A 27,170-nucleotide genomic window follows, 5' to 3' on the forward strand; every position below is an offset into this window, starting at 1 on the left:
CTTCACTTTTGACTGGTGTGTTTCTCCATATGTGAAGTACAAAGAGGTTGATGTGGCTTTGCCTTAAACTGACACTTTTTACCACCATGACAGGAGTTTTTGGCTTCACTGGTGCTCCCTGCTACCCTGGAGTGACTCTGTCCCCAGAACAGGAGGAGTTGGTAAGAAAATCCCCCAGGGAGCCACTGATTGGGGTGTATGGCCATGCTGTTTCAGCTGGCCATATGGATTCGGAAGGAAGCACTGAGCCAGAAAAAGCAGCGGTGAGACAATGTTTATTTTGTTTTATTGAACAATCTGCTAATATTTATTGATTCCCTTTACTTTAATCTTTCCTAACTTCAGCAGTGGTTTTTGAATGTGCTGTTGATATGGAATGATTTTGTTGCCAGTTTGACAGTAAAATTTTGATAAAAGAAAGATTTGATAAGATTTTAATGCAAAATGACTCCTACGTTGCATAATTTCAGTCCGGTCCTCCAGGTTCTGATTGACAGTCTTGAATAGAGATGCTATGTGGTTATTTATGTATGTGTATTTGTTGGAGAGGGTAAAGCTGTCTAGGTTTGCAAGGGATAAGATGCATCAACATCGTTTGGAGCAGCAAGAAGTTCCGCCTATACAGGGGGAGTGGCAGAACATGCAACGATTGAAGCAGAACTTTAGACACGTTGCATGTGACGTGGGCTCAGACGACACGGCATCTCTGAAAGGTAACGGTTGACCTCAATGAATGCTCCTCCTCATGCTTACTGAGACTCATGGAAGCTCTGTAGTCACCATAGCCTGTTAATCTCCTTCCCATCAGATTTGCAGCGCAACGGTAGTGTTCTAGCATCCACGAAGGCTGAACTCCTGGATGATTTGCCCTCGAGCCCCAACAGCACACACGCACCCAGAAGCCTGGTCAAAGGTTTGAGTCCCCCCATTCATCCCAGCCCTCCCACGGCTCCTTCCAGACGCATGCTGCCACGACGCCAACAAGCCCCCAGTCTGAACAGAGCATGTCCACCCCTTTCAAACTGCTCTGGTGAGTGTCACCTGTTATTCTGCGCTTCATGCATGGTCACTGCTCTTGAGTAAATAGATTTGCTCTAAACACTGTATCACACAATTGTGTTTTAAAGGCCCTGCACAGTTGTTTTTTTAAAAATGCAAAAAACCCAAAAAAACCAAACATATATATTTCAAAGAATGTTAAATATTCCAGTCACCTTCCTACTATCATTTTTTTTAACCATAAAACAACATTAAAAAGAGTGTTGTCCTTTTACCATTCTGCTGTTTGGGCATGGACCTCAGAGGATTCATTGACAGCCTCTGTGTGAAAAGCTATTAGGGGTCTCTGTCAACAGCAGAATCCTTGCTGTGTTTAAATAGACTAATCAATTAGAGGACACCACAGTTCGTATTTTAAGAATACATTTATAGCAATATCATCTGTGCATTTATTACATATTGATCATGTTTACATTAAAGCTATTAAGGAACTTTAGCTAACTAGCGTATATTCGGCTGGTTAATCAGGTCTAGCTAACAGGCTTTGACTACGCACGGAGAGAGCTAAACATGGGACAGGCAGAGACTGGTGGCAATTTCAAATAGTGTTGGTGTATCATAACGTTATAAAAAATACATTTGTTGACCCAAATTGCACAAAATTAGCAAACGTTTGCATGTACTAACGTTTTGTTATATTTTCCATTACTTGCTACGGTATTGAATAAAGTGTCGAATGAAAACAATGGCTGTTAATTAATATCAAAGACTTACTAACTTATCAATATTACCTCCAGTAAGTGTGGGGAAAGGTGTTGTGTTTCAGTTATAGTCGGCAGGCAAATCTAGAGCTGTATTGAGCTCAGTTTGCAAATTATTTCACAGTAAAATGCTTGCTACAAACTCTTGTATTGGGTGTCACTTAGACCCCAGAAAGAAATTTGAGCAACCTTGATTTGGTCTTGTTTTCTGGAATAAAATGTAGAGTAACCCTTTTCCCGTTTGTATACAAAAACTGAGCATTTGTATGTACATGTCATCTCTGTTCCTTGAGAAGAGCTATGTGCAGTGATTGAAGTGTAGTAGGGTCAGTTGATTTCACAGTTCATGTATATGCAATATTACATAGCTTATGATTCACTATAGTCAATTAGTGTTATCTGTGACATCAAAGATAACACCACATAAAGTGTAAGTCCTAAATAGAAGTTAGGCGGTATACAAAAAATAAAACAATTAGAGGTTGTTTTATGCACTCTACAATGCCCAATAACTACTGAACTGAAGCAGAAGTATGAAGATAATCACATGCTTCCAGCTAATACAACATTTTGAGTAAGGAGAAAAAATACTGTGCAAGGCCATTAAATGTAGTTGGCCATCTTGAATAATGTTATGTTTTGCAGTCAAGTTGATTTGGAACAAAGTTGAACTGGTAGCCCTAAAATAAGTAGTCAGTTTGTTTTTGTTGCGGTATTCCTCTTTAGATGAACTCACACCAGGAACCCCCAGGAAGAATCCCCATGAGCGGCTGGCTTTGCGGCCGTTCTCTAAACCGGACCTTGCTTTCACTCAGAGCTTCAGACTGCTTAGCTCTGATGACTGGTAAATCTCATACCTGTAAAATTATGAAGCATTTGGCTAGGGTCAAGTAAAACAGTTTAGTAATTTATGATTTTCTGCATATATGATACATATGCTTAGAAATTAGTAAAGTGATTTTATTGCTATCACTTTTTTCCTTTTGTCCCCTCTTTCATAACCTTTTTTCAGTTATGATAGCCTACTTTTACAGTTTGTGTTTGTCCAATATTTTCATACAGGGAGAAGAAGATTGATGGCCTGATACTCATGCGTAGTTTAGCACGGTATCACTCTGATGTGCTTAGTAGTAGGCTTCATGATGTCTGCCTTGTTCTTAATCAAGAGGTAAGTGACTATATCTGCTCACTATTGCGTCTGACTCCTTGTAACTTCCTGTGAATCTGTCTGATTCCTAAAATTAACCTATAATACCGTTTAATTTTTTGTCATACACCATCAGCATATGTTATTGAGACATTGCTGCCAAAAACTACACAGATCTTTCAGTAAAGTTAGTATAATGCTTGAAATTATTATAAAAACAATTTTCATCTAACGGCATTTTAGATAACACATAACACAACACAAGCATAACACAAGCTGGAATGTCTTCCCCCAGGTTCAGAACTTACGCTCTGGAGTGTCGCGCGTGGCGCTGGTGACCTTGGGAGAGTTGTACTCTGGTCTGCAGAAAGGTATGGACCAGGAGATGGAAGCTACTGCCAAGGTCCTCCTCCACAAAGCAGGAGAGTCCAATGCTTTTATTAGGCAGGATGTGGACACAGCCCTGGACTGCATGGTGCAGAACTGCACCCCCACCCGAAGCATGAATGCTCTTCTCGCTGGAGGACTCAGGTCAGTTAACTTGCAGCTAGCTTTCAGCTATAGCTTTCATCTAGCTGCAGCAGTCAAGAGGCCAACAAATGAGAGCGCTTTGGCTGCTGTTTGCTATTATTTTCACTTATCCTTTGGTGTTTCGAAATGTTTTTTGGCATTGGACGGTATTTTTGTTGATTTATCCTCTTAAAGATTTTTTTTAAAGCCATCAAATAGAATAGGATAATTTGATTATGCCTTTAGTTCATAGATAAGTGTATTAAGTTACTTTAAAGATGAAAGAGTTAAACATTGCACTGTATACATTGACTAGATTACTACATATTTGTTATTATGTCATTCATTTTTGAGTGCCTTTAAATATTTCCTTCTCTTTTCTCGTTTGTGTTCTCCTCAAAAGTCATTTGAATGCTGCAGTAAGAAAGTGCACTTCTCAGCATTTGGCTACTTTGATAGAAAAGATTGGCGCTGACCGCTTATTGTCTGGGACAAAAGGTGTGACTAATCGAATTCTACCTGCAGTCTCCAAATTGGCGCAAGACTCTTCCCAAGAAACCAGGTTGGTACCAGGATCAGATGGAAAACTATCAAAGCTTTTCACATGCCCAGATAGTAATCTTTTGCTTTATTCTTTTAGTCTCCCAACTATGACACTCTGAAGTCAGCAAATGCAGCTAAATTGTAGAGTAATAGAAGTTTTTTAGACACAGAGTGTCTTGGCAACTGGAATTGTGTCCTGGTAAAATAAATATACTAATAAATATTGGACTCTGCTTAATTGTAGTAAATGTAGTAGACTGGTACAATTTGTTGGTGTGCTGTGAGTCACCCTTAAGTTCCTCCCTCATGGTTCTCTCATGGGAACGGGGCTGTTATTTGTCTCAGGTACTTTGGTCGCCGCATGCTACTGTTCCTGTCGTCTCATCACGACTTTGATAAGATGGTGGAAAAGTACATCCCTACCAAAGACCTGGCCACCATCAGGGCCACTGTCCTCACTCTGAAATCCAAGGTGACAATTCAGCACAGTGTCTATTTGTATATATGATTAGGATTTTTTATTCCATTCAGCCACTATGCTGTAAGCTTACTCACTAAACAAAGCTTATTCACTAAACTTATTCACAGTATTAGTGAAACCCACCTCAGAGCTGACAAGGTAGACAAATGTTTTAAACAAATACTAAAGTACAGAGCAGTGCAAGGCACCACACATTGTACACAGCAGTATGTATATACAACAAATATATTAAGCCAAAATCATATATTAAAGATGACAGTGTACAAAAAGATGAGGCAATACAGTTGTCTCCTAGTAAATAGTTTGTGATCTCCCATTATAATAGTTCAAATATTGTATTTACAGTAAGGTATAGATATTGCACAGTGCAGTCCCAGACCCAGTAGTTAGAAACAAAGTATGAAACAACATTTGGTCTTCATTATCTGGAGAGTCATCACCCAGTGATGCTGATGTGGATTTAGGTCCCGGGTGAGAAGCCTCAGGATACCCCTTCAGCTCGAGGCAGGCGCTATATCCCTTGCGGTGGAATGAGGTATGCCTCCTCTCTAAACCGTCAACCTCAGATTGTCAGCAGGTGAATTTTTAAACAATCAAAGCAAAAAACATGAGTTCCTATTGAAACTGCTTTAATCTTTCTAATTTTTGATGGTGATTATGTTGTTGTTGTTGTTGTTGTTGTTGTTGTTGTTGTTGTTTTAAATTTATTGTGACCACATTCAATTTCTTTTTATTACAATAAACCAATCCTTACATTTTCTCTCTTGTTGTGTGTGTTCAGCAAAGATGCCAGCAAAGCACAGGTCCACAGCATTGCAGACAAGACCAAGTACATCAAACAGCTTAAATACACAGACAAGACAAGGTCCAGGTGTGTGCAGGCGTGGCCACAAGTGAGGATCCTCCCAACTGTACGTGGCGGGCCAAACCACATGACTCGCGGGAGATGAGCGTTCTGTGACACTTATTGCCAAGGTTCTATTTAAACAGACTGTGAGCACACAAGGGGTCACTGACTTATGGCATGAAGCTGAACTCAGAGTCAGAACAGAATGACCTCAGCAGCACTCTAGGAAGCCAATCTGATATATTCAACACTTGCTGTCTGCAGAGATGCTGAGAAGTGCTTTGCCAATTCTATTTGATGTGTATTTTGCCTTAGCTTTCCTGGTGAGCAGTTGGCACAGGACTTTCTTTTCAGAATTTAGATCTGCTGCAGAGGCTTAGAGTTATGATGCCCACAAGCTGCTGTAATTTGAGGTGCATTAGTGCTGGAGGACAGGTGGAGTTTAGCAAGTAAATATGGTTGTAGCCATATTATCAACAAGGATAATGGAGTTGAGCCTGTGCAGATTCTATCAGACTTTGCTAAGATGTTGTGTATACATTTGGCTGTCAGCTGGGCCCTGCACTGGACTGACCAAGTATTTTTTCTTTAACTGGAATAAAAAAATGTAAATGTTTTCAAGAATAACACACTTGTTGTGATGTTTTATGGTTTATTGTTTAACAAATTAATGATATAGAAGTCTATTTTGGTCATGACATCAGTATGGTAAAAAATTAAATACTGGAATTAAATTAAAAAATTAAATACATGGAACAGGATAATCACAACATGATTATACAACAAATTTAATTTATATATCCAAAATGTATTAATTTTATGAGATACGATCTAGTAGTTCTTTTCTGTGATATGAAAAATATTTTGTAAAAGGGTGCTATGTGTTGTAGTTTCTGATTCTTATTTTCACTTCTTATATATATATATTCCTGTTAGATCATATAGAAAATTTGTCATTGTTAGTATGGCATACTCCCTTGTGTAACCCTTTTCTTTGACACGCCACCCAGCACAATATCCTTAGATTCAGCCTTAACCTTTAGGTCGTTAAATGTATTGACACCCACAGTATAAGTTGTGCAATGACTGATAAATTATTTTGCTTTATACACACTACTCCAGTGTGACATTTATTTCTGTGTTCCTTTCAATAAAAAATAATCACATAGTTGTGGTACAAAGTTTCTTCAACAAAATTCCCTTGCTAAACGAGAATTCATTCTAAAAATGTGGATGTTGGCAGCTGTCCCTAAACATTGTCAATTCACATCAGAGTGTAACTGGCAAACTGTCAAGACTACTGCAGCTACACATTCTTCTGTTTGAAAATGTGTGAAGATGATCACTGTAGATCATTGAGGCACCTCTATCACTGCAGATCAAACTGCCACTGATTTTACCCCTGATTTACACTACCTGAATGCACAGACTTTCATTCTTAAAAGGAATGAACTGAAATAAAATGCTATTTGAAAATAATTATTGCTCATACTCTGGGGAGCTCAGATTAGATTTTAGGACATTCTCATTTACAAACAGTCTATCTATTTTTCTATTTTTATTTTTCACTATCTCAGGAAATTGCCTATGTTTATAAATGCTTACAGCTGATGTCTGTCATGAACTGAAACAAAAAAGGGGTCAATCTGACATTTTAGAACTTGAAAGTTGTACAATGGATAAGATAATGTTGTCTTGACATCATGCTCAGAACAAAGAAACAGTAACCTCCCCAAGAAGCAAGAAACCTCCAGCATACACTTCCAAAAGGGCTCAGTAACTGGCAAAAGTGGCACAGTGACTTCTGTTGAGCTGTAACTCACAACCGCAAGGGCCTCTGTGAATTATGACTGCAATCTGAAGCATTAGTGCCTTTAATCTCATGAAAAAGCCTTAGCAGCACGCAGCCCATTGGCTGAAATAAGATAACCTAGCGCAACCTGGTTTTATGTGATAAAGGAGCCCTGACACACAGAAACACAAGGTGTTACCTTTTTCGGCACATGTATAAAAAGCGTGTGCAACGCACAATTATAAGTCAAGGTGAATCCCTGTGTAAAAGAACTGGGAAAAGTGAAATATATACTGGAGAGTGTGATGAATAATTAGGATCTTCTGAGTCTACCATATGGCACTTCTATTAACACTTATAATCATATCCATATTCTGCTATACAGTATCCATACGATGAGGGGTGGTGCCTGTGGTAGATTATGTTATATAGATGTGCCTATAGTATTTGATTTGCTCCCCTGATAAGCCTTGTAATCCTGGAAATCCCTGCATTGTCATTTTAGTCACTCACTGGGAAGAGGCTGAGTTTTGTTAGAAGTTACAAGAGGTGGGTGTGGATTGTTTTACTTAGCCTTTATTGTTCTGCCAGTTCTGCGAGAGATTAAATCAAACAATATCACATGTGATATTGCTTTTATACAACAGTTCCACAAGTGCCATTTATTAGTTAACATTAATAATCTACAATATGTTATGATTTGTTTGTTTATTTACTAATTTATTTGGTTCTGTCAACACAAATAGCTCCGCAAATGGACTGGTACTGAACTGTCACCAAACAACACAAACATTTTCCCATAGGGTGCTACTTTGTGGAGGTTTATATTATCACAGGCCAGCTACTTTTATAATGTACATTTATCTGCATGTTCCCATTTATTGTGCAAACAGAAAAATATGAGCCTGTTGACAAATCATTTGATGACGTGACTCTGATGAGATAACAGAAAATGTTACAATCTAAGATAGATAACAATTGTAATTAAGGGTTAATAAAATGCACTTGTAAAGCAGTGTACCATTATACTCTATATCAGCACTCATGAAATATCTATCGTCTAATCAAAGAACTAACTGTTCTATAATAAACAATATCATTGGATTTTAATGTTGAGCTGAGTTTTGGTCTGTCTTGTTCTTTTTACTTTTACTTAATTTTCACAATAATACACACAACCATTTACATGGAACTCCAATTTCATTGTGCCAACCCTTCCATTTTTGCACAATAAAAGATGTCTAAAAATTACCGCAACACACATTCCAAAGTCATAAAAAATATGTGATTGCGCTGGAAGTGACAGAGTGTACCTGGAGTCTCATTCAACCTCTTTCTTGATATTCTGCTGGAGATGCTTCCGAATTGACCTGTAAGAGGATAGAAACTGTCTGGGGGTTTATGAAACAGCCAGTGGTAGAATGCATGTGTACATGTGTTTTGTATGAGAGAGAGATCGCAAGAGAGAGATGTAGAGAGATCTGGCTGCTTGCCCAGATTTTGTATATATAGCCTTAATGTTTAGCAGACACATTTAGGCCAAGATTTTCCACAACATGACAACAAATATGCCATGACAAGATTGGTTCATTTAGGCCAAGGCTAAATCTGATCCTGGCATTTCATCAGCATTTCTCCTGTGATATTTTATAGTGACACTTAATAAGGCTTGTAGAAATACAACCACCCAGAACCTTCAACTTCCCAAGAATCATTTTATATAATGTGAATGGTTAGTGGCTTTCATGGCTATGCAGAGACAATGGAAAGACCGTTGGTCCACCAAAAGCTTTAATCAGCTACTTTGGGTGGACCCACTTGCACATGAAAGCAGTAATTTAAATATTCAATCCATTAACTGCTTTACAGTTATGCAATTGTCTCCCCTCTATGATCACCACATCTGTCAGCACATTTTCCCCTAGTCCTGTCTGAAGCAGAGCAGAGCCCTGATCGATGCCATTGTTTTATGAGCAGGCTTTAGCAAGTAATTGCTTTCTCTTTACACGCTTCTCAGAAAAGACACGTTCTTTGTCTTCTGTTACTCAAAGGTGGTTCTGTGTCCTAAAACAACGTCTTGACCTTTCAACAATGCTGCCACACTGAAAAAAAGAAGGCCAAGGAAAAAACAGCTTCTATTCTTAGACTCTCTGGCACTCTAAGTGCTTGCTGATACCTTGCTGACTGCAGTATCTCCTACACCTTTCCAACTGAGAGGCTCCTGAACTTGCAGCACCTCTGTCAATTAATCAATTGCATAACAAGAGTTCATCCACTCTATAATTGAGGGAGATACCCCCCCTAATCATTAATGCTCATCATTACAAAGACCATTAGTGTAAGCTGATGAAAAATTACTATTGGTCCTGATCAAACAAGGTTTCATAGACTTTAATGAGCACAGCAGACGCAAGGCTACACTGGGGGTCTGCAGCCTTTTGTAGTGCTTATATTTTTAGGACTCATGTAAGGTGCCATGTGCATTGTAAGCTGTTGCCTTGGAAACAGGAGAAGCCATAGCACTGGCTGTGCAATGTTGCATCATTCATTGTTATAGCTTTCAAGAAAGCCCAGGTTGAGGAAATCATACATTCAAGCTTTAATGCATGCTTTCATACTAGTGCATAGTCCCAAAAAGCATTTGGAAATGGATGACAAACAGTGGCCACTGCATCCTCCTTAAGCCCAGAAAGCAAGAAGAAATTCTGAATATTGCAGGTAAGAAACCAATTTGTCAGTAGATCCAAATTTGGAAGACATTTCATGCCATGTCCGGTGTTCTTTGCAGTGATGACCAGTCTTACCTAAGCATTTCATTATTCACTGCTGATTTCCAGATATTTGTCACCTGGGATGCCCTACAGTGCTCCTTGCAGTCATAAGCACAGTTGCCCAATGAAATTCATTCAAACCAAGCTTCATTCAGCTAACTGACCTCTGGAAAGAAAAGGTGATCACAGCAGAGTACAGCTAGATCAGAGATAACCATTCTCAGAGCAGTTCAACTTCACAATCTCTTACCCTCTTTTGTACCAGGCCACATTTAAAGTGAATAAAAGTAAGAGGAAACTTGGCATCATTAGGTAGCAAGATTTGTTAACCACTACACTGATTAAACTGTGCTTTATGTGCAATTATTTCTGAGGATACAAAGCACTCAAATAATCTGAATTTTCTGATGTTCATATTGTCTTCTATATTAAAGCAATTAAAATGTTGGTGGACTGATTCCATTTTCCAGCACAGTAATTTAGCCTTTATGTACTTATTCATGTAGAGCCAGACTATGATAAATCTCTCTCTCTCTCACTCACTCACTCACTCACTCACTCACTCACTCACACACACACTCACACACACACTCACACACACACACACACACACACACACACACACACACACCACATAGCAAGTCATATGATACAGGACAAAAAAAGGTGCAGTAATTTTATAATATGCAGTGTGAAGCACACTCTACGTTACCATGAACATCACAATTCCCCCTACAATTTTTTGCAATTTTAAAAAATATGCTGGGTGAAGTGATGTATAACTCTGGACACATGATTCAAAGTAAACAATGCCACTCCCCCACAGCAAGGGATGTTGGTGGCAGGGGACAAAAAAACAAGAGTGGTTTAACTAAATCCTTCTAACTGAACAGAATATACCACAGCAAAATTCAATGAAAGATGCAGTTCTTTTATTACAGCTCTTTTACACATGTCCATATTGAGAAACATGTCATTTTAAGTCTGCTGGCCTTAATATTTTATACATGGATGCAGCAGCTAGGAAGAGAATGTTTTTGTCAGTTGCTCTTCAGTTGTCCAGAGAGTACAGACAGCACATACCCTGGAACAAATGCAATTTCCCTCTTCATTAAAATGATTTTTTTTTTTTATTATTATTATTATTATGCCAGAAATGGTTTCCAGCAACATGCTTTCCTTTCTCAAAACTGTGTTTGGAGCACTCAAGGACCTATATTCACCCATTCCTCAGGCTATTTAAGTCTTTTTTTTTTTTCATAATCTTAATGCATATTCCATATGCAGGTTGTCAAGGTTCAGATGGCTTCCTGGACAGCAAAATGAAGGTTAAATGCACATTTATAATCAGTATGGAATAATGCATTCCATTTTGTGATTAGCGATAGACGTGGTTATTTTTACTCCATCCAGATTAATGAGGTCCATATTCTTATTGGTCCAGTTTCCCTAGAATGTTTGCATTTCTCCAGATTATTTGTCTTTGTATTGCTAATCCTAGCAAGCATTGTCATTATTACAAACTCAGCCTGTATTTAATCATCTTTTTTATTCATTTAGTCTTTTAATCATCTTTTCTTATACAGACACATACATAATAAGAGATGTGCAAAATGTATGATGTATAGTCAATGTATCATATCTAAGAGCCTTTTATCCCGTTTAATGCCTTTTAAAAATCTTTTTTCCAGTGGCATATCAGAGTGTGATTCCTGCTATGCCAAAAGTATTATTACATATTTTTTCCTTTGGCTGGTTTCTGTTCCCATCTCTCCAGACTCCAAGCCTCCTGTGCTGTCCCATTTCTCTTTCACATTCTCTCTCTCTCCTGCCCTCTCTCTCACTCCAATAATAGCATACTTCCTGTGGCTCCTGTAGTTCCATTACTAACTGTAACGCTCTCTGAGATCCTAATCATGCTGTATCAAGTGTAGGTAGACACGAAAGCAGAGGGACCCAGTAAATGTTCATATGGTAGTTTACACCAAGATTTGTTTGGAGATCTGTTTTCTGTTGTGATATGTGGAACTCATATTAGCTTTTGATGAATTGCTATAAAGAAATATTATGAACCCATAGAGGGGTGTCATCATTTTTATTTGAAATATGAATGGATGCTGAGGAACACAAAGGTGGGAATACATGTGTAGGTTAAGTCAGGTTACAGTGTGATAAGTCTCTCCCACCGTCATTTAAACATGCTTTTCTAACCATAGTTTACTATACCATGTAATGGATACCTGAGTCTTAAGGTGGACCCCTAAGGCTACTGAAAAAATGACACTCATGATCTCTGGCCATGATCTCTTTATCATATTTGGCCATGCTGGGATGCAGAGAGCACTACAGTATATATATTTCTTGCAGTTCTTTTCAGTGTCTATAGCAAATGGTTGTAAGACAGCATGTCTTTGTTTGTGTGAGCTTGTGTATGTGTGTGATATTTGGGAATGCCAGTCTTGTTGGGTGAATGGTCCATGGTAAGGGGAATAGGCCCTACAGCAGACCTAAATCTCCCTCTTTCCCTTCATGCTATCTGCCTGAACTGGACCCATCTCTCTCATACACCCACAACTGCAGAACCACTCTATGAATTTCAGATATTAGGTTTTCAAGAGCAGCTACAGCTTTGGAAAGCAAGCCATTAGGTTTCTTGTTATGGAAGGAATAGGAAAATTGGCTGTTCAGAACAGAATGGTAATTGAAAATGAAGACATCAGTGAAGGAAAGTATGTCTATAAAATGTTATCTAAAAACACTCTTTTACACCAAGCTTTCAACATGAGTTAAGAACAGGTTGCTAACCCAAGCCGAGAGCTATGCTGGACCTTTGTTTAAACCACGCTACTCACTGTTTAAGCAAGAGTTGACTCAGATCAAGCTGTTAACTATGTGCTAACATTATTTATTAGTTAGCAGCTGATATGTTCCATCTAAGCTATGTATAGCTTATGTATATAGCTAACTCAACATTATAAACGCTGTTTGATTTACAGCAGATATGAATATAGAAAAATAATATGAATACTGCATAACTTTGACAAAAAAACATACATTTAAATTTTAAATGTGACGTGGGTGTTTTGTAAATAGCTTCGACCTAGGTTTTCTGTTTGATGTAAAAAGAGTCTCTTCCCACATATAGATTTCTGCAGTTCCTCCTACTAACAAACTGCCTGCTTCATGCTGGGTTAAGTATAAAAAATATAAATCAGTAATAAATAAAATTTATAATCAATAAATAAATAATTGGTAATAAAATTGACAAATGTGCACATTTGCACAAGAACTCTACAGTCTCCCCCTGTCTAATTGAGTTGAACATCCGTATACTCACAACTGAGCTTGCACACTTCTCTGATATTGGGATTGTTCCCTAATAAATGCTGAGCCTCTTTTGGGGGCAGATCATCCAGGGCCAATCCCCCCTAGACTTCACAATACCCTCCCATAATAACTCCATGATGGTTTTTCCTTTGTATACTTTCAGAACCTAATAACAATGTTTGGGTTTTTTTACATTATTGCCTCTACCTTTCTTATAGCAGGCCTACCTTACATTTGCACTTAAGTGAAAAGCAATGCTGAGAGAAAGAAAACCATGTATAAATATCAGATATCTGTGCAAGTGAGGAAGTACAGTAGCTTTAAGGTGATAAACTAAACTATTGCTAAAAAGGTGCATATCTAATGTGTAAGGAGCACTATTTGCATAAGGTGGAGTTTATTTGAAGATGACTGATAATAAAGGAGCAGAGTGTTCATAAGAGTATATTTCCCTAATGTATGCCCTAATAAAAATTCAGCAAGTTTTTTTTTTTTTTTAAATGGCAGAAGTCTTAACGAATGACCATCTGCTAGCACACGGGCTTAAAAATCACTGAGCGTGGCAACAGGCTGGGTGCTGTCTGGAAGGAACAGGTTGACAGGTTCTTTATTCAGCCCACCAGAGAGAAGAGCTGGCAGTCATTCAAAAACCTTCACTCAGCAAAAAAGCCCTGTTTGACTGTCATTTTTAGAGTCAGAGTAATAGCAGAGTTAATAAAATAATAATTTAAGTTACCTGAGCAGGGTCAATCTATCATTTCAGTAACATGGGACTGGTTGTTGTGACCCTGGTGTCAGTAAATGCCTAAATTAGCTTGTGCTTAGTGGCAAATATTTAAATCCTGAACAAACTAGAGGCAAAAGGTTTGGACTGTTTAACCTTTTTTGTTTGCAATACAAAATTGGTCTCTGAAGTATGGTATCACAGAAGCAGATGAGTGTTGATTTTCAATTACAAAAATGTCCAGCACTAAAGGAGCTCAGATGTTCCTGATTAATGTTCTTCTTCAAGGAGCACACACACATGCACAAACACACACAAAACACATGCACGCGCGTGCACACACACACAAAAATGTTTTACTTCTGTAATTTAACTACAGTACTTTTACCTAGAAGCTAAACCACTGAAGAACTGTAGTAGCCACAGTACTACAATTCTTCCATTTGTATATAATTTGGCCTATTTAATTAAAATGCAAGCTTTGACATTTTATAACCCATTTCAACTCTGTAAAATAATTTTTGATAAGACTCTCTGGTAAATCTTTGATCAGGACATGGCTGAGTGCATTTCTGTGCACAGCAAAGCACCCAAACCTACATCTCTAATGTCATCTCATTGATTGAAACATTGATAGAAAAAGGTACATTAGTACATTAGTACATTAGGTTACATAATTTTTGCAACCTGTACTTTGAATGTTTAAATGATGTATTCATTATTCACAATAATTACAATTGCTGATGTGTAATTTATTTTAAATAGAATGTATTCCTCTATAATTGAACATCATACCACATTTTTTAATAATTTGGTAAAACATTTTGTTACATCTATATATTGTTTACCAATTGCTTTCCATGCATCAATATTGTGTATTTCGTATACTGATTCTGACGAGTTCCATTGTAGCTGTACTGGCAATATTGGTCATATAAACAATGAAACCTCTGCCTCTGCTCTTCTATTGCAATGCGAACATGTTCCGTCACATTTAGGCAGAGCTGTTTTTGTATCTGAATTCAGCAGAATTTCCCTTGTGGCACCCTAGAGTAGACTTACACAGGACTACAGAATGTGGACTTCCCCTAGTGAACACTGCAAAAACCCAGCACTATTCCACCAATGGCCTCTTGAGGCCTGTCACAACAGCTTAGCTGTTTATCTTCAAGGGCCTCTGCTAAAAGCCGTTGCAGTTCAGTGAGTCTGGGCAGGCTTCGATAATGCCTAGCATTTCTATGCAAGTGTCTGGCAATTTAAAAATTACATGATGCACAAGCACTATTAGGAGGAACAGTCATTAGCAGGAATAAGCAAAGTGTCCTCAGCAAAGTGCTGCCTGTAGACTGTGGACACAGCAAGTACAATTCAGGAATACTACCATAGCTTTGTCTTAGGGCCCTAGCCAACTGATTAGCTGAGCATGCCAAGGGTTCAGTAGAGTACTCACAACCGACTGAGCCCAGGTGATATGAATGTGTACTTACAGCAGGTAGGAGGGAATAATTAAAACATGCACACAAGCATAGTAGGCCATTTAAATCATGCACCTTAAAAGAATGCTTTGACCTAGAACATTGTCACAAGTGCTGAATAAAAACAACCATCATTAGCACACTTCCTATTATTCAGTGCTAATTAGCTGCTGAGGTACTGTAGATTTCATACATTACTAAAAGCATTGGCATTTCATCTTTATTTTTGGTTGAACTGATCATTTAAAGCACAAAATATCTCAATACAACAAATAACCAAGTGCTTACTATGTATGTAATACACGTTCTCCCTGTAAACCTGTGAAAAAATGTCCTAGGTTCGTAGTCAAGCCGTGCACAGACCCCATCTGAATTTATGCTTCACTGGTCAGATCTGGAAAAACAGGAGAGATAAAATATAGCCTCTGGTTGTTCCACTACAAGGCTGCAGGGGGCCATTTTTCTCCAGCCATTGATACTTTTGCTGTTAGACTCAGTGCTCTCTCTCTCTCTCTCTCTCTCTCTCTCTCTCTCTCTCTCTCTCTCTCTCTCTCTCTCTCTCTCTCACTGCCTCCTGCTGTCAGCTGAGTTGGGCTTTATTGTTGGCTGAGGGCAGGCTCCAGTCAGCCTGGGATCTCATGCTGTGAGTCCACCACCTTACAGTGAATCAGGCAATCTCTTTTATGACACCAGAGTGCTAGACTGCTCCCTGGCAGGTCAAAGTAGTACTGTTTGCACTGCTCTGCCACAAGTCAAGCACTCTGTTGCAGGTCACTGTCTATTAACAAGACATACCAAAACAAGAGATTACACCTGCTGCTAAAGCAATATCAGTAGTGTCATCTCTGCAATTCACCAACTGCTATGTGAATAGGATGCTGTCATAAAGGTTCGAAGAATGGAGTAGAATACAAAAAATATTCTTTAATGGTTGAATGAGCAAGTATCTTATATAGTGTTGATGGCATCAACCCTTCTGAATAATCTGAAGGTTTCATTTGGAATGCAAACAAGACATTTTAGGAGGTCTGCAAGGGTCAGAATAGGCTGCTGTATTCCCAACAGGTAGGGGTGGGACAGGGGTATCAACAACCCTGTCTGGCCATGATCCTGAGCAGGGTGTGCATATTGCTGGTTAATGTTACTTTTGGCCAACAGTAGATTTAGGATCCTTCTGTTTAAAAAACATTCTAGACAATCTGCGTTTACAAAATACTTGTCCTAGCCCTTGAAATCTGTAGGCCACTATCTCCCTCTAGTTGCATTGCATGGCAGTCGTCTACATCATACTAGGGATGCATGAGATGAATGGACAAAGTACCATATTGCAGTTTGTGGTGATAAATCTTGTGATTGTGATGTGCCTTGCAGTATTTTAAAACACAGAAGTACCTGAGATTTGACATGGTAAAAGAGAGATTTCAGCCAAAATGTGCATGATTTCAGCCAAAATTTATTATACCTCAATGAAAAATGTCCCAGTAGTAGACAGAGGTGTTTCACTTGAAGCCAAATGAACAGAAATTAAAATTTACGTTTACACTTGGGGATATTTTGAGAAAGAATCAGAAGTAACCCATTTGGTATTGTGCCATATGATCTAATTTTTGCAAGTGATTGCAAGTAGTTGATCTAAAGGAGTATAACTATAATTCCGTTGCCTAATTGTCAGACATGGTCATAGCACACACATTCCCTTCAGCCCAAATAAAAAACCTGCCATTTACACAAATATGAGAATCACCCTGCCATAATAAATACCTAGACAGTTTATTCTCTACCCACTATAATTCTGAATGCTTAATGCCCCCGACTCCTTCATCAAGTAGGTAAACAGGTAAATGATCCACAATCTGGATTATTTTAAGAAACATTTTCCATTGCCTGTCTACATTATTCGCTTCCTCTTACTGTTGTAACATATCTTTAGTTGTCAGGTGTCCTGGTACCTGACTGTGTCTTTGTCTGAGAGGAAGGAACTGTCTGGAGCTCCTTCCCAAACACCCACACACCCATGCTGAGACTAGTGCTGCAGGTTAGGACTCTGCACTTTTGTGCATGCACAAGAAACTCAAGCAACTAGGATCAACTATGTTCTAGCACCACTGACTGAAAATTCAAATAGACCTTAAACAATATCTTAAAGCCTACAGAGTCTAAATGTAGAACCAAGTATATCATAATTTCATAAAATAATAAGATTAATAAAATAATATTAGAATTATATTATTTGTGAGCACAGGTAGCAGTGTGCACAAGAGACACTTGTGTCCCCTTCCCTCTTATCTTAAAATTAATAGTGCACATAAAAGGGCTCTAAAAAAGTGTTTGACAAGAGTTTTAAAAGATACTTTTAGCTTTCATCTGATTTAAGAGTATAAACTTATCAAAGACTGACTTGGCATTTTCAACATAATAAGTTAGTGAACTGCTCAAATTTGGCCAAAGCATTCATGTATAGCTAACTATGCTATTTGCAACCATCTGGTGTTAATGTATGATTAGGTTTTTTTAAGTACCATTGGAAGAGCCTCCACAAAGTGCCCTTTTGAAATACCTCAGCTCCTGCCCCTGCCACAGCTTTCAGCTTCATGTATGTTATTTTAAAGTAGGATCTGGTTGGTTTTTTTTTTGTTTTTTTTGTTTTGTTTTTTTAACTACTTTAAACTGTGATTTTGGGTGACAATATATACATTCCTCAGTAGGATTTATGTAAGAATACATTTCCTTGGCCTAATCATACTGAAACCAAACAAAACATCTCCCTTTGAATCTTACAATTAAGATTTTGGGTATATTCATCTCGAGAGTTCAGGGATTAAAACCAGTCTCTAGAGCCATCTACACAGCCTGCAAGTGAAATTCCAGTGGTCTGTGTTATGGAAGTCAGACAGGCATTGTGCCTTCTCTTCACAAAATCCCCATAAATCTCTCATGGCACCTGTATCAACACGGGCAAGACTCTCCCCCTTATTTTTGAGCTCTGACACAAACTTCTAGTTTGAGCTGACAGACATTGACCAAAAAAGTCCTTGACACTGCCGCATTACAAATGAACACCAATCTAAGGGACATAAAAGTGTTCCATTGCCTCAACATCAAAACGTAACAGTCATATTACATACAGTCTTCTACTGCATAACCCAATTTTTTTCTGACATACTTGTCTCCTTTTTAAATGCTTGTTAAATGCAAAGAGCATTAGTATTACCATGCTTTGGACATATACATGCAACCTACTTTCTTGCTGATTACTGTGCAACACCTAAATTTCTGCTCGCAACAGCAGAACAGGCAGAATCGCCAATGCTGAGTTCTGTCCTTTTGCTGAAGCTGGGACAACACCATGAGTTATGATCTGCTCTGTACATCTAAAAGAGGCCCTTACAATACATTTTGATTATATTTTATAGAAACCAAAAACTAAATTTCATACCACATTAGACCAACACTGAATTACTTTACACTCATATAGTTGTGCTCATACATTTGGTAATTCAGTTACTTTTAGAACTCATATGTACGACTTAAGCAACATCAAGACCGAAAGTAGGCCTCTTTTAATTTGTGTATTTAATTGTGAAATCATATTTAGCATTCCTGTGAAATTGATTTGTTTTATTTGACCTGAAAACTGTTAGATAAGCTACCTTACGCACCTTGTTATAAAAAAAAAAGGTACTTAATGCACTGTTAATGTCCTTACAACAACGAGCGCTGTCATCAGCTACACCCAGTCTCTCAGAATGAGTTCAGTGCAGTGCACTAAAATTACAGTACATATAGACACGACCGACCTCATACACCTTATTTTGCGCAACGTTCTGTTTGCTAATATTGATTGAGGAAGGATAAACCTTTGGAGTATTTCAAACCACAGGGTGAAGACACTGAGGTATATTTTTACAAAATTCATTTTTTCAAATGCGCAGACAGTAAGCCGCGTTCGGGACGGTGTCGCCTTTTCCCCCATGCCCTTCAGAAAAGAAAATGGAACTAATACTTAACACTTACAACGAAACTCCTGCAGTTTGGTGATATTTTGATTAACAGAAGTGGTGTGCTATAGCAGTTTTAATTTAAAACAACGTAACTGGATGGAAACATATACGAGGGCTATTTTGGAACCCCGCGTAGCCAGTATACTCTCAGGACTATCAGAATAGCACCAGACCTCCCAGTTCTGGATGGATTTTGTTTTGTCTTTCTAACGCAGACATGAAGCGCAGTTTCACCTATTTTTTTGATATTTTGGATATACGAGGGATTACAAGATCACTGTAGGTGACAAATGAAGACGATACCGAATTCTTTTGTTCGGATGAAGACATGTGAGCAGTAGGAGGTTCTGCACAAGCGCAGGTGGATCTGAAGAGGCGCTTTTGTATTACCCGAGGATAACGTACAAAAGCCAGCCAATATTCCCATTCTAAGATAACCCACAAAAGCCGATATTTATCTTCTATGATGTATTTTACTCTTTATTGGCTGTTTTCACTCATATAACATGCGCGTAAATAAGCTTAAATACTGCTTGCTGTACGGGAAAACATAGTAGCCTACTTATGACAAGCGTTTTATTTAATGGGAGGACTACAACCAAATAATTTAACGTCACTTTCTTCCGAAATCCATTATCCCTTTGAACCTTTTTTTTATTGCACTAAGGACTACGAGAATGCCCGAAGCTCTCTCCCCTGCTCAAGCCCTCTACATGGGCATGGAAGTGTTGATTGCCGTGTCATCGGTAATAGGAAATGTGATGGTGGTTTGGGCGGTGAAAATTAACAAGTCTTTGAGAGATACAACATTTTGTTTCATTGTCTCTCTGGCAGTAGCCGACATCGCGGTGGGAGCGCTCGTTATTCCCCTGGCGATAACTATCAGTATCGGACTTCAAACTCACTTTTACAGCTGCCTACTGGTCGCGTGCACAGTGTTGGTTTTGACCCAGAGTTCTATTCTCGCCCTGCTGGCTATTGCTATTGACCGGTACCTTAGAGTCAAGATTCCAACCAGGTAAAATTACTACCCTTCTGTGCTGGAGGTGTTTCTGTAGTGCATGAAAAGTTACAGGATTTCAGATTTTATAGTGGCGACATTCACTGCGCTGACGGCTATGATGAAACATGCAGTGGGAACCCGAACAAATATATAGGTTACCTGCAAGTGTTTCGGTTGTGCATCGTTGGTTCATTCACAAATGATCAGTGCAGACTAAGGTTTTTAGTGCGGCTGGGTGCATTTGCATTATCTTACATGTTATACCTACCTACATAGTTTTACTATGAAATGAATTATTTAATCTTCCTATATACTGTAGACTATTAAAGCATATGTAGATGGAAGCACTGTGACACTCAAATGACGTAGACCTATACTAAAGAAAAATGTAAAAATGGCATTACAAACGGATAATGAATCAGAGCAGTGATATTAACAGTTGTACCTATAAAGGTGCCCTTTGTTCTTGATTTGCTAGGAGAGAGAGAGAGAGAGAGAGAGAGAGAGAGAGAGAGAGAGAGAGAGAGAGAGAGAGAGAGAGAGAGAGAGAGAGAGAGAGAGAGAGAGAGAGAAACAGTAGGATAGCAGATTAGGGCTCTGTACTTGGAGCTGGAGTGGTCTTGGTATGACTCCCTGGATAGTGAAGCAGTAGACTTCTGACTTAATACCAATGAGCTGCAGGACAATTAGGAGCACAAAAAAGAGAACGAAAATAAAGGAAAGTATCTATGGTGTAAGCATCTATCTATAATGTGTACATCTATCAATGGTGTATGTATCTGTCTATGGTGCATAGAGCTGTCTATGGTGTACACAAAGTTACTTTTTTTCTGTGTTCCATAATTCTAGTCAGTGTGATCCATTTAGGACAATGCACACAAACCACGCAAGTAAGCAAAAAAAGGAGACAGACATGAATTTAATGCCATATGAACATTATTAATATATTCTTCCTGCCAAATTGTCAGTGGCACCATTCTAATAGTGTGAATGCCAGAGATAACCTTTAGATCGAAAATATGCTGTATAGCTCCCAGTGAGATGCATGCATTTGGGACAGATCTCGTGGTCTCAGCCAACCAATCAAATCTCATACATCATCAAAAGGTCTGTCAAAATCATCAAAAGGTCTGCCCCCTAAATAAATAAATAAGTAAATAAGTAAGTAAATAAATAAATAAATAAAAGAATGAGATATTACCTACCCCCACTCCCAAAGGGCAAAACTCCCAGCATTTGAAGCAGAACAAAATGGCTGCCTCCTGAACAAGACTCTCAGAATTGCAATTGCTATTTTGGGCTCCAGATGTGATTATTTTGTTTGAGCAGTTATTTTGCTGTGATGAATAAATCATGTTAGGATGAAACAGCATTTAAATTATTATTAAAATATATTTACACATACAAATATAATTGTTCTAGAATAATACATGACAACACATGAAAGATGAATTTGGAAAATCAGGACAGATGAGTAATATAATGCTAATTATTAATTAATGACACCACCTTTTATTGTGCATCATTAAAATATAAAGGTTTTGTACAGTTCATTGGGATAGTAATATTTGTTTACCATATCAAATAATAATAATAATTATGCCATATAACTGCTAACGCTTGCCTGTAAAGGGTCAGGAGGAGGGTAACATTTCAGTGTGCACAATGGAAGCTCTTAATAATGTCATTTAGCAATTAGAAAGCCTTGTATAAAGCATTCAGTGACAAGATATCAACTGGAATGCTGAACCAGTGTGTATCAACTAAATGTAGAAATTAAGAAAATACATCGAATAAACAAAATATGACGTGACTAAGACTCTCGAACCCTCCAGGTAACTGGTGAATCATAAAGAGACTACACATTTTGAGAGAATACTTATTCTCACACTGACTCAAGAATATTTTGGGAAATTTAAGATATTTTTCTAGTCCTAATTTACATTTAGAAATAGCTGTAATTTGACAAAATGTTCTTTCATGAACTGATAAAGAATTAATAAAAATATATGTTACATGCAGGTAACTAACATCATATAGTAATGAGAAGTAAATAAAGGATTGTGAAATAAATATAATCATGCAGCAGGCATGAGAAGAATAAATTCCATCTTTTTTTCAGTTTGACTAGACAAGCTCTGGAAGTTTTTTGCTATTCTGATACTTTGGGAAGTCAGCTATGAAAATCAGGTCTGTTAGTGAAAATGTTGCTTACTGTGCAGTTAGATAACTACCTTCCCCACCTGACATATTGAAATCCACATTAATCTTGAAGGTTTGAGAACTACTTATTGGTGCATGGTTCTGACAGCCTGCTTTAAAAAAAAAAGATATTTTGAAGAGTTTAGCAGTGTTAGCATATGCTAGTCTCTCCATATTTTCCAAAGTAATTTATCTTCTAATTGAATTAGATCAGGAGTTCATTTGGAATAGTTAAAGAGGTCAATAAAAGGCAGGTAACTTTGTTGTAGATCCAATTAACTGAAGATACACATGGAGTGGAAAAAGAAAATAGTCTAGTAATAGCATCCATCTTGGGGAGGACATCTCTGCCTACGGACAGCTCTGTTTGGTGAAGTATATGTGTGATCAAAGTAATCGTCTGGATGACAGAGCTCTGGATTGAACAGGGAAAAGATTCTAGTAAAATAGTGGCTGAGAAAGGGAAGCTACTTTGCCCTGGGCAGGAGCCTCCTCAACTGGATCATATTACATTAGCACCCTACAAACTATTAGTAGTTCTGTCAGCAACAGTTGTAGCTGATCCTATTGATAGATTTGGATAAATAATAGCACATTGCATTTGCTTACAAGGTGATGAATGTATGCAAACACTTGACATAAATCAAATGTCTGGGTCTAAAAATGTCAACATTTCAGTATAGGAACATGTGCTTTTCAAAATATTACTGAATCCTGAATTCTCACCGATGACCAGAAAGTGTAAATAACATAAATATCTTTGTTTCAGTTACAGGCAAGTGGTCACTCCAAAACGAGCTGGCTTTGCAGTGGTCATGTGCTGGGCTGTGGGCTTTCAGCCCAACCTTGGTCATCACCTGCCAGTTCGAGAATGTCATCAGCATAGAGTACATGGTCTACTTCAACTTCTTCAGCTGGGTGCTGCTGCCCCTTCTCCTCATGCTTGCCATCTACACAGAAATCTTCTACATGATTCACAAGTGTGGTGGAATTTTGAACAAACAGCAAGTCAGACGTGATTAAGAGAGTAATTTAATAAAGAAAATAGGACACACAAAACACAGCTGTGTGAGAGCTAATGCTCGAAAGCGAAAGCTCTAAAGGGGTAGACTGACTCTACTCCTTATATCTAAACTTCAACCCCCTCCCCAAGGAGGGGGTGCTCTGTGATCTTGTTTACACACTCCCTGCTCCATTTGGTGATGAACATTCCTGCATATGCCAGGACGCTTCAAAGGACAGACACCATTTGCAAGAAAACAAAAGCCTAATCCGTCTTTACGACCCCTGCAGGTGATAAAGCAACATTCCCACAGTCATTTGTTCACACAATATACAGAGACAGAGTTTGCAGACTAAACCATTCATATAAGATTATATGATGGAAAGGATTAACATGATTATATATGAATCATTACATATGAATCACATGATAATACATGATCAAATAATATTTTCCATCACACAAGCAACTGAACAAGAAGGTTGGTGTGGGCCATGGCGACCCCAGCAAGTACTACAACAAGGAGCTGAAGCTAGCCAAGTCGCTTGCGCTTGTGCTTGTGTTGTTTGCCGCCAGCTGGCTCCCACTGCACATCCTGAACTGCATCACACTCTTCAGCCCTGGTTGCGAGAAGCCCATGTTCCTTCTCTACATCGCCATCCTGCTCACCCACGGCAACTCCGCCGTCAACCCCATCGTGTATGCATTCCGCATCAAGAAGTTCCGCACGGCGTTCCAGCGGATCTGGAAGCAATACTTCTGCTGTAAGGAGGCTCCTCCGATCGACACACAGATGAGAGAGAGACTAGACAAAGATCACTTCTGTCCTGGTACTCCGCTGGAGCACAACATTTGACTGGATCCAGGGGACTTTCTGAGCAAACTGAAATGCTTGCTTCTATAAATCATGTCTAATTTGAATGTAATTCAGTGCTTTCCTGCAAATGCCACTGAGTGCATTTGCCCCTGCAAAGGGAAATAAGACTCCTATGTAAAATGTCACGTAAACGTTTATCAGTGTTCGGCTCTACATCACACAAAGCAAAACCCAGATTAATTAATTAAAATAGAAATCTGATAAAGATGTTCATTTGCCCAGATTAATTAATTAATTAATCTGGGCAAATGAACAGCTTTATCAGATTTCTATTTTTTTATGTCAGTGTAAGTGGAATATGGGCTCTCTTGTTCTGCAGCCGGGCAAAAAGGACAAGGTTTTAAGATCAGGTCCATTGTAGAGAATTCCCCCGATTTCACTGATCCCATATAGCAATTTGTTTGTTTGTTTGTTTTTCATATGCTTTTTTGTCCTTTTTTACATAATCACATTATTATTGTGCATGTGAACACTTCAGTTCACTTATTGACAAACTGATTTTTACCAGTAATCAGGATCTTGTAGCTGTATACATGCTCAGAGTGTGCTGTTGTCAGTCTGCTCCCATTGTAACTTATTATGAAACATTATAACTCCACTGGGACAAGAGGGGGAGGCTAGAACATGGAATTAAATCATTTATAGTGGCAAACAGATATGTGGTGTACAAGACATTTTTAAATAATTCTTTACTCAGTGATCAAAGTAGTTCTTTCTAACTAGTCCACAGGTATTCTTTGCACCACTCTGCTATCCAAAGTGTGCAATCATGATGGTGCATCATCTCATTATAAAATATTATTTATAGTCATCATGAATTTTTATTTATCAGAACACACTTAAATGAGTAACTTTGAATGTGTACAATATACATTAATAGTAGTTAATTTCAAGCATTTATTTGATACTAACTTCAAAATGCCATTTTAATGAGGATATGTTAGGAATGTTAAAGACAATGCACACTATACAATTAATCACATAAAAATACAAATTTGGTTTCCACAATAACTACTCACCAATGATGTACTTCATTTATTCATTTGCCTACTACATACAATGAAGTATTTATAGTTATGACATTGCTTAAGAATTGCACTAATGGAACAATACATTTATATAGTCTGACATTGATTAATAGCATTATAGGCCATTATAGTGTAGCATTTCTAATAGGCAAAATTAAGGCCATGCAAACACACACAGACATTTCCCAAACATTTTATACAGGCACCAGAAACAGGTTTTTACATCCAGATTTTGCCTTTCAGCTCTGTGTTTGTAAGGGAGGAGCAATGCATGCAAGTAAGTAGTGCTGGATGACTTCAGGAAATGATCACTTAATTCATGTTTATTCAGCTCTTGTCTCCACAGGACATCAACTAGCCCATTTGACTTTTTTTATACCTGCTGTAAAATTTATGTTGTATTCAGGGTTCAAACATTAAATAATTATATAATCCAAAACAGTAATATTCAGTTATACATTTTCTCTAATTTAATATCCCCTTTGCTATAACATAACATTCAAATGAATACTGGAGCCATTGTAAGCTTTTTCAGTATAGTAGCCAACAAGTAGCCATGTTGAAAACAAAGCTTTCTCTATGAAACACACCAAGACTTGGACAAAGTCACCAAGATATTTATGTCCTCTCTGACTAAAGCTTGTCAGTAATGCACTTATGAAGATGCATCAACCATAAAAAAAATAGTGAAATCATAACCTGGAATTTTTTAACATACCTTTTTTTTTTTTTTTATACTTGACTCAGTGTTTGCGAGTGTTCCTCACTTTATTATGTTTCATTAGCTCTCTGCCCAAATACAGTGTGAATGAAGGAATCACACCAGTATAAAGTACAGTATGTACATAATTGTTGGTAAACAACTGTGGGATTGCAATCAGTACAATTGTACATTATTTCTTATTTCATTATTTCTGAGTAAATGGAAATAATGAACTAAGTCTGTTTCTGGTTTTCACTTTATTTGTGCCTTTTATCCTTATTCCTCTGTATGCGTTTAAGCATCTCTGCTTTCTTGAGACACTGCTAAGACATAAGGTAATGCTCCAATGGTGATGGTAATGATGATGATATTAAAATAATAATAATAATAATAATAATAATGCCTGATCAACAAAGCTATGAAGGTTGGGTGTAGAACAGTAAGGAGCCCGGCAGAAGAAGATCTGATAGAGCGATTGGGTTTGTAGTCAAGAAGATCAGACAGTTTAGGTGTTGGACGATGGAGAGCTTTGTATTTGAAAAGGAAGATTTGAAATGAATGTGGTACTTAACAGGAAGCCAGTGAAAATCCTGGAGGATGGGTGTAATGTGCTGGTGTACCTGGGATTGAATGAGAAGACAGGCAGCAGATTTCTGGCCCGTCTGAAGCTTGTGAAGGAGAGAAGGGCTAATGCCTGCAAGGACAGTGTTTCAGTAGTCTGAGAGGCTAGAGATGAAAGCATGAATGAGAGATTTATTAGCAGAGGCAGAGTTGGATTTTAGTAATATTGCAGGTAAAAGAAGGACATCTTAACAGTAGCATGAACATGGGTGCCAAATGAAAGAATTGCACTGAGGATAACACCCAGGTTTCTAACCAGGGGAAGGGGACATAGCTATAACATCAGTGGTTAGAGTGAAAGAACCAGTTTTACTCAGGATTGATTTTGAGCCTATGATGATAAGCTCGGTCTTGT

At 38.1% G+C, this 27,170-nt stretch overlaps 1 protein-coding gene and 1 pseudogene across 2 annotated transcripts in view; both read left to right on the top strand.

The window, feature by feature from the left end:
- LOC145653740 (TOG array regulator of axonemal microtubules protein 1-like) overlaps positions 1-6,456 on the top strand; it is a 9,719-nt gene extending 3,263 nt beyond the window's left edge. The window contains exons 7-16 of the mRNA XM_081707714.1: positions 94-263; positions 548-713; positions 809-1,030; positions 2,487-2,604; positions 2,823-2,928; positions 3,203-3,438; positions 3,821-3,979; positions 4,306-4,432; positions 4,906-5,018; positions 5,223-6,456. Of these exons, the coding sequence (XP_081563840.1) occupies positions 94-263; positions 548-713; positions 809-1,030; positions 2,487-2,604; positions 2,823-2,928; positions 3,203-3,438; positions 3,821-3,979; positions 4,306-4,432; positions 4,906-5,018; positions 5,223-5,391 (1,586 nt within the window). The 3' untranslated portion in view covers positions 5,392-6,456. The remainder of the gene's footprint in view (positions 1-93; positions 264-547; positions 714-808; positions 1,031-2,486; positions 2,605-2,822; positions 2,929-3,202; positions 3,439-3,820; positions 3,980-4,305; positions 4,433-4,905; positions 5,019-5,222) is intronic.
- Positions 6,457-19,178: 12,722 nt separating this feature from the next.
- Positions 19,179-24,653, top strand: LOC118240418 (adenosine receptor A1-like; annotated as a pseudogene). Its single transcript, XR_014119898.1, has 4 exons — positions 19,179-20,396; positions 23,353-23,563; position 23,610; positions 24,053-24,653. The product of XR_014119898.1 is annotated as an adenosine receptor A1-like (transcript).
- Positions 24,654-27,170: the final 2,517 nt, after the last annotated feature.

The sequence above is a fragment of the Electrophorus electricus genome, chromosome 25, assembly GCF_041902795.1.
Source record: "Electrophorus electricus isolate QZ-2024a chromosome 25, ASM4190279v1, whole genome shotgun sequence".
Lineage (NCBI taxonomy): Eukaryota > Metazoa > Chordata > Actinopteri > Gymnotiformes > Gymnotidae > Electrophorus > Electrophorus electricus.